The sequence below is a fragment of the Mesocricetus auratus genome, unplaced genomic scaffold (genome assembly GCF_017639785.1).
Source record: "Mesocricetus auratus isolate SY011 unplaced genomic scaffold, BCM_Maur_2.0 Super-Scaffold_100011, whole genome shotgun sequence".
Classification (NCBI taxonomy): Eukaryota; Metazoa; Chordata; class Mammalia; order Rodentia; family Cricetidae; genus Mesocricetus; species Mesocricetus auratus.
Genome location: NW_024429195.1, coordinates 60,111,283 through 60,125,981, shown reverse-complemented (window position 1 = coordinate 60,125,981; position 14,699 = coordinate 60,111,283). Strand labels below are relative to the sequence as shown.

Here is a 14,699-nt window from a genome sequence, read left to right as displayed (position 1 = left end):
AGATAAGCAATTTAAATAGACCTACAACCCCTATGGAAATAGAAGCAGTCATCAAAAGTCTCTCAACCAAAAAAGTCCAGGTCCAGATGGCCTCAGTGCAGAATTCTACCAGACATTCAAAGAACAGCTTATACCAATTCTTCTCAAAATATTCCACACAATAGAAGCAGAAGGGTCTTTGCCAAACTCTTTCTATGAGGCTTCAATAACCTTGATCCCCAAGCCATACAAAGACACAAGAAAGAACTTCAGACCAATATCCCTCATGAGCATTGATGCAAAAATACTCAATAAAATACTGGCAAATCGGATCCAAGAACACATCAAAACAATCCTTCACCACGATCAAGTAGGTTTCATCCCAGGAATGCAAGGATGGTTCAACATACAAAAATCCATCAACATAATCCACCATATAAACAAGCTGAAAAACAAAAATCACATGATCATCTCTCTAGATGCTGAAAAAGCCTTTGACAAAATCCAACACCCTTTCATGATAAAGGTCTTGGAGAGATCTGGGATAACAGGGACATACTTAAACATAATAAAAGCTATTTACAGTAAACCAACAGCCAACATCAAACTAAATGGACAGAAACTCAACGCAATTCCTCTAAAATCAGGAACAAAACAAGGCTGTCCACTCTCTCCATACCTTTTCAACATGGTACTTGAAGTTCTAGCAATTGCCATACAACAACAAAGGGGGATCAAGGGGATACAAATTGGGAAGGAAGAGGTCAAACTTTCACTGTTTGCAGATGATATGATAGTTTACATCAATGACCCAAAGAACTCTCTCAGCGAACTCTTACAGCTGATTAACACCTTCGGCAAAGTGGCAGGCTACAAGATCAACTCAAGAAAATCAGTAGCCCTACTATATACAGATGATAAAAGGGCTGAAAGAGAAATCAGAGAAACATCACCCTTTACAATTGCCACAAACATAAAATACCTTGGGGTAACGCTAACCAAACAAGTGAAAGACCTGTATCGCAAGAACTTTGAATCTTTAAAGAAAGAAATTAAAGAAGCCCTCAGAAAATGGAAAGATCTCCCTTGCTCTTGGATAGTAAGATCAATGTAGTAAAAATGGCAATCTGCCAAAAAGCAATCTACAGATTCAATGCAATCCCCATTAAAATTCCAGCACAATTCTTCACAGATCTTGAAAGAATAATCAATTTTTTATGGAAAAACAAAAGACCCAGGATAGCCAAAACAACCTTATTCAACAAGGCAACATCCGGAGGCATCACCATCCCTGACCTCAAGCTCTATTATAGAGCTATAGTCCTGAAAACAGCTTGGTATTGGCACAAAAATAGACAGGTAGACCAATGGAATCGAATTGAAAACCTGGATATTAACCCACACAGGTACGAACATCTGATATTTGACAAAGAGGCTAAAAATATACAATGGAGTATAGAAAGCCTCTTCAACAAATGGTGCTGGCATAACTGGAGGCTGGCATGTAGAAGAACGTGGATCAATCCATGTTTATCACCATGCACAAAACTTAAGTCCAAATGGATCAAAGACCTCAACATAAATCCAGCCACACTGAACCTCTTAGAAGAGAAAGTGGGTGGTACCCTTGAACTAATTGGTACAGGAGACAGCTTCCTGAACATAACATCACTAGCACAGACAGTGAGAACAATTAATAAATGGGACCTCCTGAAACTGAGAAGCTTCTGTAAGGCAAAGGACACAGTCAGCAAGACAAAAAGGCAGCCCACAGAATGGGAAAAAATATTCACTAATCCCACATCTGACAGAGGGTTGATCTCCAAAATTTACAAAGAACTCAAGAAGCAAGTCTCCAAAACATCAAAGGGCCCAATTAAAAAGTGGGCTGCAGAACTAGAGAATTTTCAACAGAGGAGTCTAAAATGGCTGAGAGGCACTTGAGAAAGTGCTCAACATCCTTAGCCATCCGGGAAATGCAAATCAAAACAACTCTGAGATACCATCTCACTCCTGTCAGAATGGCTAAAATCAAAAACACCAATGACAATTTATGCTGGAGAGGATGTGGTGAAAGGGGGGCACTCCTCCATTGCTGGTAGGAGTGCCAACTTGTTCAGCCACTTTGGAAATCAGTATGGAGATTCCTCAAAAAAATAGGAATAAACCTACCACAAGACCCAGCAACTCCACTCTTAAGCATATATCCAAAAGATGCCCATTCATACAACAAGGATGTCTGTTCCACTATGTTCATAGCAACATTATTTGTAATAGCCAGAACTTGGAAGTAACCTATATGCCCCTCAACCGAAGAGTGGATAGAGAAAATGTATATTTACACACTGGATTACTATTCGGCAGAAAAAAACAATGGAATCCTGAGATCTGCAGGCAAATGGATGACACTAGAAGAAACCATCCTGAGGTAACACAGTCACAAAAAGAAACATGGCATGTACTCTCTCATATATGGATTTTAGACATAGATCTGGGGAATGCCAGCCTACAATCCCATGGCCAGAGAGTCTGGGAAACAGAACTTTCATTCAGTGGCTGATGGAAGCAGAGGCAGACTCCCACGGCTAAGAACTGAGCTGAACTCAGGAAATCCAGTGACAGAGAGGGAGGACTGATGACCAAAGGCATTAAGAAGGGCTGGTTTAACCCCCAGAAACAGCTGACCTGACAAAGGTTAACTCTTGAATCCCAGGCATCAGCCTGGGAATCCAGCATGGGACTGATCAAGACCCCCTGAATGTGAGTGCCAGTGAGGAGGCCTAGGTAATGTATTGAGCCTTGGGCAGTAGATCAGTACTCATCCTGAGTATACACACGGACTTTGGACTCGCATCCAACAATGTGAGATGCACTCTCACCCTGAACTCTTGGGGGAGGGTCTAGGCCCTGCCCTGGTTGAAATGACAGACTATGGACACCCCCATGGAGGAACTCACCCTCCCTGGGGAAGTGAGGGGATAAAGGGGTGGTTGGGGGGAGGGCATAGGAGGAGGAGAGGGAAAGTGAGAGGGACCAGGATCTGACCTGTGAAGCAACCTTGTTTCTAATCTAAATTTAAACTTAGAAAATAAAAAGATAAAAAAATGACCATTGTTCCAAGAAGTGCTTGGTATATTCCACAAGCCCAGTTTGAGAATCCATGGGATAGAAGATGTAGAGATAATAGCAAAAGGAAGACAGACTATTTAGTGAAATTATAGCAGAAAGTTTCTCAAACATGGAGAAGGAGGCAGACATCCAAACTCTAGAGGCACCCCAAATAGACAGGATAAAAGAACCTCTCTAAAACACATAATAGTGTGTCCAAAATATGAAGTAATTAAACAATAATAAAAGCAGAATGAGAAGGAAAGTCAACTCATAAAGATGGAAATGTTAGAAAAACCTCAGCCTTTTGATTAGCAACTCCTCAAACCAGAAAACCACGAAATGATACATTTCAAGCTCTGAAAGTAAATAACTATGTATCAAGGAAGCTATGTCCAGTAAAATTATCTTTCAAAGTAGACAGATAAAGACATTTAAGGCAAACAAAATGCAAGGCAATTTACAATAATTGAGCAATCACATAAAAATAATCTTTCTTCATCATTCTTTATTTTACATAGCAACTACAGTCTCCCTTCCCTCCTCTCCTTCCACTCCGCCTCCCTTCTGTCCTCCCCCCATCCACTCCTCCTCTCCACTCAAAATACCAAACTACACAATTGTCTCACAGATGCAGAAGGCCTAGGTCAGTACCATGCCCCCTTCATAGTTGTCTGTTCAGAGTCTGTGAACTCCCACAAGCTCAGGTCAGCTATCTCTGGGTTCCCCAATTGTCACGCCCACCTCAACCAGCAAGGAAGATGCAACACCCAGACTCTTCTTTAAGCATTTTATTCAGGAAACTTGAACAATCTTCTCCCGGGGAGTGCCAGGGAGCCCCAACCCACAGCTTAAAAGCCCTTGGATGGCCAACCTCAGTATGCCACGTGGAACATGCAGATAGGTCCACGTAAGCGGAAGCAAGCCTGATATCCAGCCTTAACCAAATACAGGTGTTGTTTATCATAGAGAGCACCTGCTGTCGGGCTAGCAGAAGGCAGAAGCCAGTGCCATCTTAAGGGTGCGGCACTTCGCAGCTCTCTACACCCAATCAAGATCTTGATGCCTCCCCTTGCTCATACAATTCCTCTACCCTCTCTTAAACTGGAATCCCAGAGTCCTGCCTGTGAATCTCTGTGTCTGCTTCCATCAGGTACAGGATGAAGGCTCTGTGATGACAACTAGGGCAGTCACCAATATGATTACAGGGGAAGGCCAGTGCAGACACCATCTTCACTACCGCTAGGAGTCTTAGTTGGGGTCATCTTTGAGGGTCTCCAGAACCCTGCCTGGCACCAGGTTTTTCCCATGCCCAGTTTACCCAGAACAACCCATCTCCTTCCCAGGGAGACCCACATGTTCCTCTTAGGGTCCTCTTTGTTACCAAGTTTCTCTGGTGCTGAAGACAGGGTAGTCACCAAACTGGTTACAAGGGAAGGCCAGTTCAGGTACTCTCACCACTACTGCTAGGAGTCTTAGAAGGGGTCATCCTTGTGGAGTCCTGAGAATTTCTCTAGCACCAGGTTTCTCCCTAACCGCATAATAGTTCCCTCTATCAAGATATCTATTTCATTGCTCTCTCCATCCTCCCCTCCCACAACTAGAACTTCTTGATCGCTCATGTTCCCATCCCCCATTCCCTCCCTTCTACCTTCCCTGCCAGTTTACCCAGGAGATTTTAATTATTTTCCCTTCCTGGGGCCCTCCATATGTGTCCTTCTTATGGTCTCCCTTTTTACCTAGTTTCTCTGCGGTTGTGAATTGTAGCCTGGTTATCCTTTGCTTAATAGCCAATATCCATTTATGAGTGAATACATACCATGTTTGTCTTTCTGTGTCTGGTTTACCTCACTCAGGATGGTTGTTTTCTAGTTTCATCCATATGCCTGCAAATTTCATGATGTCATTACGTTTTCTCTGCTGAGTAATGCTCCATCGTGTAGATACACCACATTATTTTATGCATTCTTTGGTTGAGGGACATCTAGGTTGTTTCCAGGTTTCAGCATTTTGAATAATGAGCATAGTTGAGCAAGTATGGTGAGCATCCTTTAGAGAGGAAATGCACTGGCACATGAGACTACTTCCTGAATATAACACTAGTAGCACAGACACTGAGATCAGCAATTAATAAATGGAACTTCCTGAAACTGAAAGGCTTCTGTAAGGTGAAGGACACTGTCAATGAGACAAAACAGCAGCCTACAGAATGGGAAAAGATCTTCACCAACTCCACATCTGACAGAGGACTGACACCCAAAATATATAAACAACTCAAGGAAACTAGACATCAAAATACCACATAATCCCATAAAAAATGGGGTACAGATTTAAACATAATTATCAGCAGAAGTATCTGGAATTGCTGAGATATACTTAAAGAAGTCTTCAACATTCTTTGCTATCCGGGTGAAATCAAAACAGTTCTGAGATACCATCTTATACCTGTCAGAATGTTCAAGTTTGAATGGCAAATGACAGCAATGTTGGGGAGAATGTGGAGTAAGGGGAGCACTCCTCCACTGCTGGTGGGAGTGCAAACTTGTACAGCCACTGTGGAAATAAGTATGATGGTTTCTCAGAAGATTGGGAATCAATCAACATCAATACCCAGCAATCCCACTCTTGCATATATACTCAAAGGATGCTCACCCACAACCCAAGGATATTTGTTCAACTATGTTTGTAAAAACATTTTCAAAGGAATGAAATGTGGTGCTGGAGAAGAAAGACAGCTACGCTAAGGATACTCCATGAAAGGAACAGATCAACAAGCAAGAGCTGGGAAGGAAGCAACCAAGTCTGCTACAACAAAGAAACCCTTAAAACTAACAGGGAAGAAGAGAATAAATGCCAACCTGACCATCACCGAACAAATTCTTATAAAATAGAAAACCCTTTCAATAACCTTGAACATACATGGCTTCAACTCCCTAGTAAAAAAATATAGACAAATTGATTGGATTAATGCCCTCAAACCAACTCTATGTTATCTAAGAAACAAATCTAGCAAAGATATTGAAAAACTGAGTATGAAAGGGTACAAATTAACACCAAGCAAACTGAGGCTATAAACAAGCAGTCATAGCTTGTCTTTTATCTGATAAATTATACTTCAAAACAAAACAAGTAAGAAGAATAAAGAAAGTTATCACATTTAAATTAGTGGAATAATACAGAAAGAAGATATAATAGCTGAAAATATTTACTTTACTTGGGCCCCCAATTTTACAAAAATGAACACTGAAAGTAATGAAAGCATATAATAGTGGGAAATTTCAATACTCCCTTCTATATTTACATAGTCCATCTAACTTAAAAATAAGAAAAAATCAGAACTGAAATATATCATAGATCAATTGGACTTAATAGATGCATGTAGAATATTCTACCCCCACAGACAGGGAATACACATTTTTCTCATTTGCACATGAAAAGTTCCCCAATATTGATCTTATTATAAGCCACAAAGAAAGCTTAAAAGACAAAATTATATATTAAAAAAAGAAATGAGAAGATTACTCATATCTTGCCTGATCAAAGTGGAAAACAATTAGAAACCAACAACTGAAAAAACTTTAAAAAACTACAAAATACTTGGAGGAATGAGCAAACATATTTTTGAAAGAATAATGAGTCATTGGAGAAATTAGAAAAGAAATAAAAAAAATTCCCAGAATCATATGAAAATGAGAATACCGTCTACTAGAACCAATGTGCCACAGGCAACTCAAACTGAAAAGATCTGGATCTCCAAGAAGTTTGTACCTCTAAACATGCACATGAAAATTAAAGGTATCAAGTAAGCAACCTATTAATGCTCCTTGAGGGTCTAGTAAAATAACAACAAGTCAATCCTAGAAGAAGTAGGTGCCAAAAAAATAATAGATTGGGGAAAAAAATCAGTGAACTAGAGAATAATAGAATAATAGTTGTTTCTCTGAAAAAGTTAGCAAATTTGACATATTCTTAGCTAACCTGGCAAAAGGAGAAAGGAGACTCAAATTAACAAAGTTAGAAACAAACCATTGATACAACAGATTTCAATGGCATTAAGAACATTATTTGAGACTACTTTAAAATTTTTCACTCCAAAATCTGGAAATCCTAGAAGAAATGATGGGTCTTTTAAATGCCCAAGATCTACCAAACTTAAAGGCAGAACACATATAATTTAAATAGATACATAATAAGCAAACAAAACAAATCTGCAATCAAAAGCTCCACATAATAAAAGCCCAAGAGTAGATGAATTTATGGATAAATTTTATCATTTACTTTTAAAGAATAATTTTACTTTTCATTAATTTTATTTTTAATTCTGTGATTACACACATGGGTATGGGTTGCCAAGGAGGCCAAAAAGGGTGAAGGATTCATTAGTGCTAGATTTAGAGGTGATTGTGAACCACCTGATGTGGGAGCTGGGAACAGAATAATGGGTCTTTTCCAAAAGCACTAATTGCCCTTAACTGCTGAATCATCTCTCTAGACATCCTTGCCACACTTTCAAGGAATGTCTAATTTGAACATTTACCAAATTGTTCCACAAAAAAAAGGGAAAGAACACTATCAAATTCATTCTTTGAAGCCAGAATCATTCCAATATCAAAGCCTGGTAAGGACACACAAAGAGGGGAGGGAAGAAAAATTAAGTCCTATTTCACTGATGAACACTGATACAAAACTTCACAACAAAATATTAGCAAACTGAGTTTAGGAACACACCAAGACAATCATATATCACAACTAACTGGGCTTCATTTCAGAGGAGCAACATATGCAAATCAATTAAATATAAAACATATACATAAGCAGATTAATCACATAATCATCTAAATTAATACTGAAAATTATTTGAAAAAATACAATATGTCTTCATGATAAAAGTCTTAAAGGCATTAAGAACAAAGTGAACACACATCAAAAAAATAAAGTATATACTCAACAAAGTTAGAGGCAACATCATACTATATGGGAAATATGAGAGCATTTCCTCTTAAATCAAGAATGAGATAAGAATGCTTACTCCCACATCTTTTATTCAATATAATTACTGGAACAAGAGAAGGACATAAAGGGGGTAAAAGAAACAAAACTATCCATATTTAGAGACAACACAGTTCTATACTAAAAGACCCTACAGAATCTACCAGAATAAGAACTTAATAGAAACTTAATACAAAGATCACAAATAGCCAAAGTATCCCAAAGAGAAAGATCAGAACAGCAAACATAACAATACCTGACCTCAGATTATACTGCAGAGCTATAGTGACAAAGACAGCCTTGTACTGACACACACACACACACACACACACACACACACACACACACACACACATAAATGGAAGGTACATCAATGTGATACAAAAGAGGATTCAAGAATAACTGGCAAAACTAGGACCACCTGGTTTTTCGCAAGAAGTTAAACACGGGCAGTGGAAAGGAGACAGACTGTTCAAGAAAGGAATCGGGTGAAACTGGATATTCACCTACAGAAAAATGAAATTAGACTCACACCTTTCACATTGTGCAAAAATCAGCCCAAGGAGGATCAAAACAGAGATGCTGAAACTGCTAGAGAAAATCAAGGAATGAACTTTAAGGTATAACTAAGTATAGGTAAAAATGTTGCAAAATAATCAACTGTGTGTATATGTGTGTGTGTGTGTGTGTGTGTAGTAGGTCCTCTCCTTCCACTATGTAGGCCCTGAACACTGAACTCAGGTCATTTGTCTTTGTCTTAGTGGCCAGAATCATATCCTGCAGGAGCATCTCACCGGCCCTGACCGCAACTCTCTGAAAAGGAAATACCCCCCAAAAACTCAACAAAAGAAATTACACAAAATTAAGAAGTTGAGACACAGAGAAAAAAACTATAAACAGAGTAAACAGACATCTCACACCATGGCACAAAATCTTTATTACCTATACTTCAGACAGGAGGTCAATACCCCGAATATACAAAGAACTTCAATGATTAAATGCCAAAACTAAACTGCCTGTTAACAACAGGGTTAAGAAAATAGTTCTCAAAAGAGGAAACACATATGGCCAGTATTTTTAACCAGAGATCAACATGCCTATTCATGAGGGAAATGAAAATTAATTACTTAGAAATGTGGCTCCCCCAAGTCAGAATAGTTGTCATCAATGAGTCTAACAGTAAATACTGGCAAAGATGCGGGTAAAAAGGAATCCTTTCCCACTGCCGGTAGGAGTGAAAACTTGAACAGCTATTATGGAAATCAGCTTGGAGGGTTCTAAAATATTAAAAATAGAACTACCATCTGATCCAGCTACATCACTCCCAGGCTCATACCCAAAGGATTCTTTATCTTACCACAGAGACACTTGCACATCCGTGATTGTTATTATATTAATCACATTATCAAGAAAATAGAACCAGCATAGATGTCCTTCAGCAGATAAATGGGTAATGATAATGTGCTAGATATACACTATGAGATCTTATTTATCTGTAAGGAAAAATTAAATTTGCAAGAGAACAGATATTCAGCTACAGTGTTCAGGGAAGTGATACAAACAGCAAAAGGGAAAAGGAGTATTTTCTATCTTCTAGACAGATTCTAGTTTATAATATATAATGTATACCATGGGGAAAAGTATACATATGTGCACATTTGAGTAAGGCCTAAAATACCACAAAGGATAGCAAGAGAGGTAAAAATCAGATGCTGAGGTGATATATGGACACAAGAACACACGGAACGTGAAAAAAGGGAGGAAAGGGTAAAAGAAAGTTATGGGGTGGATCAGGATAAAAGGGTCTGAGATGGGGTAGATGAGGGTCAAAGAGAATCTACCAGCATAGGCACTTTGTTCAATAGCACCATTGTGGTATCTGATACCTTACTGGCTAAGAAAAACGAAAACAAACAAAAGCAAAGGTCTAAAAAGAGCTTAGCTGGATATGTTGGCACCTGCCTCTAATCCTAGCACCCAGGAAACTGAACCAGAAAGATTCTGAGTTCAAATACAACCATGGCTACATATTGAGCTGCAGGCTTGACCTACGTTATGAAACTGTGTCTCTGAATAAACAAAAGTGAGATCATCTTGAAAGAATGCTGTTTTTGTAATGTGAAGAATGAGTTCCACAGGGGAAGGACAGTGACAAGAGATATAAGCCCCAGTGATATCCAGACAGAGCACTTTGGATTCTGTGCTGGGGAATGAGGCTTTATTTTCCTTAACAATAGGATGCTCACTAAGGATATTTACTTGTTATACAAATGATCTTTGATCTGTGATGGGGTGATGTTCCAACAAGCCCATTGTAAATAGACAAATATGGTCTATTAAAATTATTTATTATGACATGTTCTGCTGTAGCAACAGGATGCTGTACACATTTGCTTATTTACCCCCATAGTGCTAGCTTAAAGAGCTAAATCTTACTGCCCTTGCCTTGAATCACAAATGATTGTTCTACAGCTTCAAAATGCAAACTTTGTAGTAAGGTGTGGTACACACTTGCAACTCTAGCACTTGCAAGTTACACAAGGATTGCCCTGAATATGAAGCTAGTCTAAGCTTACATAGGAAGACCATAACTAAAAATAAAAATAAAAGTGTGTATAGGCACTGGAGATGTACCCCATCAGGTAAGGGCACTAGGTTTTCTTTCAGAGAGTCTGTGCTCAGTTACCAGAACATCCACCATACAGAACAATCATACATATAAAATGAAAATAAATATTTTTAAAACAGCAAATAATTGAAGTGTGGATCCTACAGAGCATGTATCACATCTGCAACATTATAAATTTGGAAAATCATTAGTCAAACTACTGCCTAGGACTGTGTATGTTTGCTACAGTCAGATAGGAAGGTTCTTCTGGCATCTATTAAAGCCAGTTAGAAGAGGAAGATGATGGTATGCACAGAGAGAGCCAACAAAGCTTTAAAAGTGGAAATGAAAACATAGCAGGACAAATGACATGAAGAGACAACTAAGGAACAGATCACAAAGGCCAATGTCACCCATTTCAACCCTTCCCTGTTTAATTTCTTCAGGTCACTGAGTTTTTATCCTTCCACATATATTCATTTCATAATGATAAATACCTCAAATCACATCACCTGGATAAGAAGATAGATAACAGTTTCTTCTTACCTGCCATACAGTGTGCCTAACTGTACCTATAACAACATGACCTGTCACAAATGTTTTAGGATTTTTCTTTGTGTATCTAAAATATTGTAGATTTTTTAAAATAGCATAAAACCTAAGGAGGGCCATGTCCCCTTTGGTGTTGAGTGACTCATTTACAAGAATCCCTAAAGTTCATCAGAAAACAAAGATATTTACATTATAACTCATGACAGTAGCAAAATTACAGTTATGAAGTGGCAATGAAAATAATTGTATGTTTGGGAGTCACCACAACATGAGGAAGTGTATTAAACTGTTGCATCACTAGGGAGGTTGAGAAGCACTGGCTTAGAAGCTGAAGGCTCTTTCCTTAAAGCCTAAGGGACCTGGGTTTGCTACCTAGATTTTAGGGACATGACTAAAAATCAATGTACACAATTACCATCAAACGTGAATGCGGTATATATGAATGTGTCTCTGTGTGTTTCCATGTGTGCATATGGGTACCATAGATCACTGAGATCTAGGCCATATTGTAAGAGCAAGATATTTGAGGAGGTGCAGATACATATGGATCTTCAAAGTTGATGTCAAGTATTTTCAGTGATCATTATTCCCTTTAGTTATGGAGACAATGTCTCTCAATTGAACTTATCAGTTAGTTAAGATGGCTGGGAAGACTTACAGGAATTCTCTGTCTTTGCTTCCTAAAGCATGGGATTACAGGCTGTCATTATGCCCACCTGACTGTTTTATGTAGATCCTAGGGATCTGAATTCTGATCCTCACATCTGAACAAAAAGTGTGCATTACCTATTGAACCAACTTCCTAGTACCCTAAAATGCATGATTTTTGAGCCCAAACATGACAGGATTTCTGTCATGAACAAAAGGGAATAACCTAGAAATTAGAGTTCCTATGAGGGTGAAATATGGCAAGAATCACGTTATCAATTTGCTACCATCTGGAAAGAATACAGAACCATAATATGTATCAGCACATAAATATTTGAAAGAATAGAGTATTTTGCATTTCTTCATATAATTTGTGAAACAGGCATTGTTGCCGAGAGAAAAGTACTCAATGTGTTACATAGTGCTGAGAGCTTAGTCAGGCTTTTGTTTCTATGTGTATGCTGTTTCAGAAAACAATATGACTCATCAGCCTAGTGAGAGATGCTAGATCAAATGCAAGGTTGTTGAATACCAGTGCCTTGGTCCCATGGGCCACCCTGGAATGCTTCTAAGGGTAGCACCAGGGTGACTTTTCTTTCTCCCATTTCTGCTATTTTTCATAGTCCTTAACTTTTCCAATATATTTTACATGGTGTAGCTTTTGTTTATATCTTTCATGTTTAGATGCACTCCACACCTTTTCAAAGCTGACTGAAGTGTCTTTCTATCAGCTTGTGATGAGGGACGTGGTCCAGGTAAAATTCTTATAGAGGAATATGAAAAGACAAAGGTTAACACTGACTCATTGACCACCTCTTGCACAGCCTCTACACCAACACTGGGGTAGCCACATCCATTAATTTGCCTACCCACCTATCTCTCCATACATCAAATAAACATCTGGTGTGTAACTATTTGTTACAAGTAATAGACTACCCTGGTAATACACTGAATGATTTCCCTCTTAGAACTTACACTATAGTTGTTTCTACAAAAACAAATTATGGGGAGTAACATGCAGTTTCCTAGCATACATGAAGCCCTGGATTTAATCAAGTCCTGGTACCACACAAACTGGGCATAGAGCTACATACCCATGCCCCTAACATTTACAAGGTCCAAAAAGTAGTAATAGTAGTAGTAGGACGAGGAGGACGAGGAGGAGGAGGAGGAGGAGGAGGAGGAGGAGGAGGAGGAGGAGGAGGAGGAGGAAAATCAAAAGGACAAGGTCATCCTAATAATGAGATGGAGGCCAACCAGGATCACACAATCCTAGCTTTAAAAAGAAAGTGGAGGAACAACAGCGACGCAAGATGGCAGCCACCAGAGGCTCGGGAGTGAAAGTCCCTCGAAATTTCCGACTGTTGGAAGAGCTGGAAGAAGGCCAGAAAGGAGTAGGCAACGGCACAGTTAGCTAGGGTCTAGAGGACGTTGAAGACATGACACTTACGAGATGGACAGGGATGATAATTGGGTCTCCAAGAACAATTTATGAAACCCGAATATACAGCCTTAAAATAGAATGTGGACCTAAATATCCAGAAGCGCTCCCATCTGTAAGATTTGTAACAAAAGTCAATATGAGCGGCATGAGTAGTTCCAGGGGAGTGATGGATCCAAGGGCTACGGCAGTGCTGGCAAAGTGGCAGAATTCCCACAGCGTCAAAGTCATCCTGCAGGAGCTTCGGCGCCTGATGATGTCAAAAGAGAACATAAAGCTGCCACAACCGCCAGAAAGACAGTGTTACAGCAATTAGTCACCAAGGCCCCGGTTTCCCCTCCCCAATCCAACCTAAGTCTTATTTTCCACAGTAGTGAATTTTCTAGATTCATCTTTGTAGAGCTCAGAGTACTCGAGAGGATGCTCCACTCGGACTTCATCCTGAGACACTGTTCTGATCCTAATTAATTGCCCATTTGAAATACCCAAGTTGCGCTGTGTAATATCTGTCGAGTGTAACCTCTGGCGGCCTGGTTGAACTTCTGGGATCAAGAAGGTGTGTTGAAATCGGTTTCCTTTTGGAGTGATGGGCACAGCTAACACAACTGTGAACAGACACGTCACACAGTCACCTGCTGCTGACACATGGCCTGGGTTTGCCTTTGCCCGTCCCCCGCTCCTGCCACAGCTGTGTGGTAGCCCTTAGAATAGATGGGAAGGCTTCAGGTAGCAGCCTTGGGACTACTGCTAGTTTTGGGGGTGCTTTGGCTTCACCCCTGCATTCATAAGTCTTGTGATGTCCCTTCCAAGCCATTGTCCCCCCCTTCAGCTCTCCTGCTCCTGCCCTTGGCCAAAGCTTAGATTGTAACCCTCCCCTCCCTCTGAAATTGGCCGTGGGTGAGGAATTCAGTGTTTCTCGTCTCTCCACCTTTATCAAGGGGTGCTGCTCTCCCCTTTCACAACTCCCTAGTTGCCCATCACCACCTGTGGCCAGAGCCACGAGATGGGCTTGGAACAGCCTGGCCTCCTCACTTAGCTCTTGGCCGCAGGTTCACTTGCCACCAGTCTGGGAAGGGGGTTCCAGGTCCTCGCCCCTGCTGCCACCATCATCTGATGGGCTTTGAGCTCAGGTCTCCAGGTGAACAGAGCAGTCAGTCACGAGGCGACAAACCCGCCAGCGCTCAGGGTCCTTGGTGGTTGTGCCTAAAGAAAGGCCGTGCGGAGAGTCCTCAGAGCACAGGGTACTGAGTCGGTTCCTTTTTCGTAGTCGCTTTGCTTTTACACACTGAAGTGGTTTGGACAGGACTCCCTGGCCACCCATCAGGTCTTTCGTGGAACCTGACAACTGGAACAGAAGCCCTGACCCTGTGGGCT

The 14,699-nt window shown here is 40.2% G+C and overlaps 1 protein-coding gene across 1 annotated transcript; it reads left to right on the top strand.

Annotated features, from left to right (window-relative positions):
- Window positions 1–13,197: 13,197 nt before the first annotated feature.
- LOC101824062 (ubiquitin-conjugating enzyme E2 variant 1) lies at window positions 13,198–13,641 on the top strand. The gene is given in 1 exon segment (XM_005068055.3): window positions 13,198–13,641. A coding segment is annotated over 1 exon segment (444 nt).
- The last annotated feature ends 1,058 nt before the right edge of the window (window positions 13,642–14,699 follow it).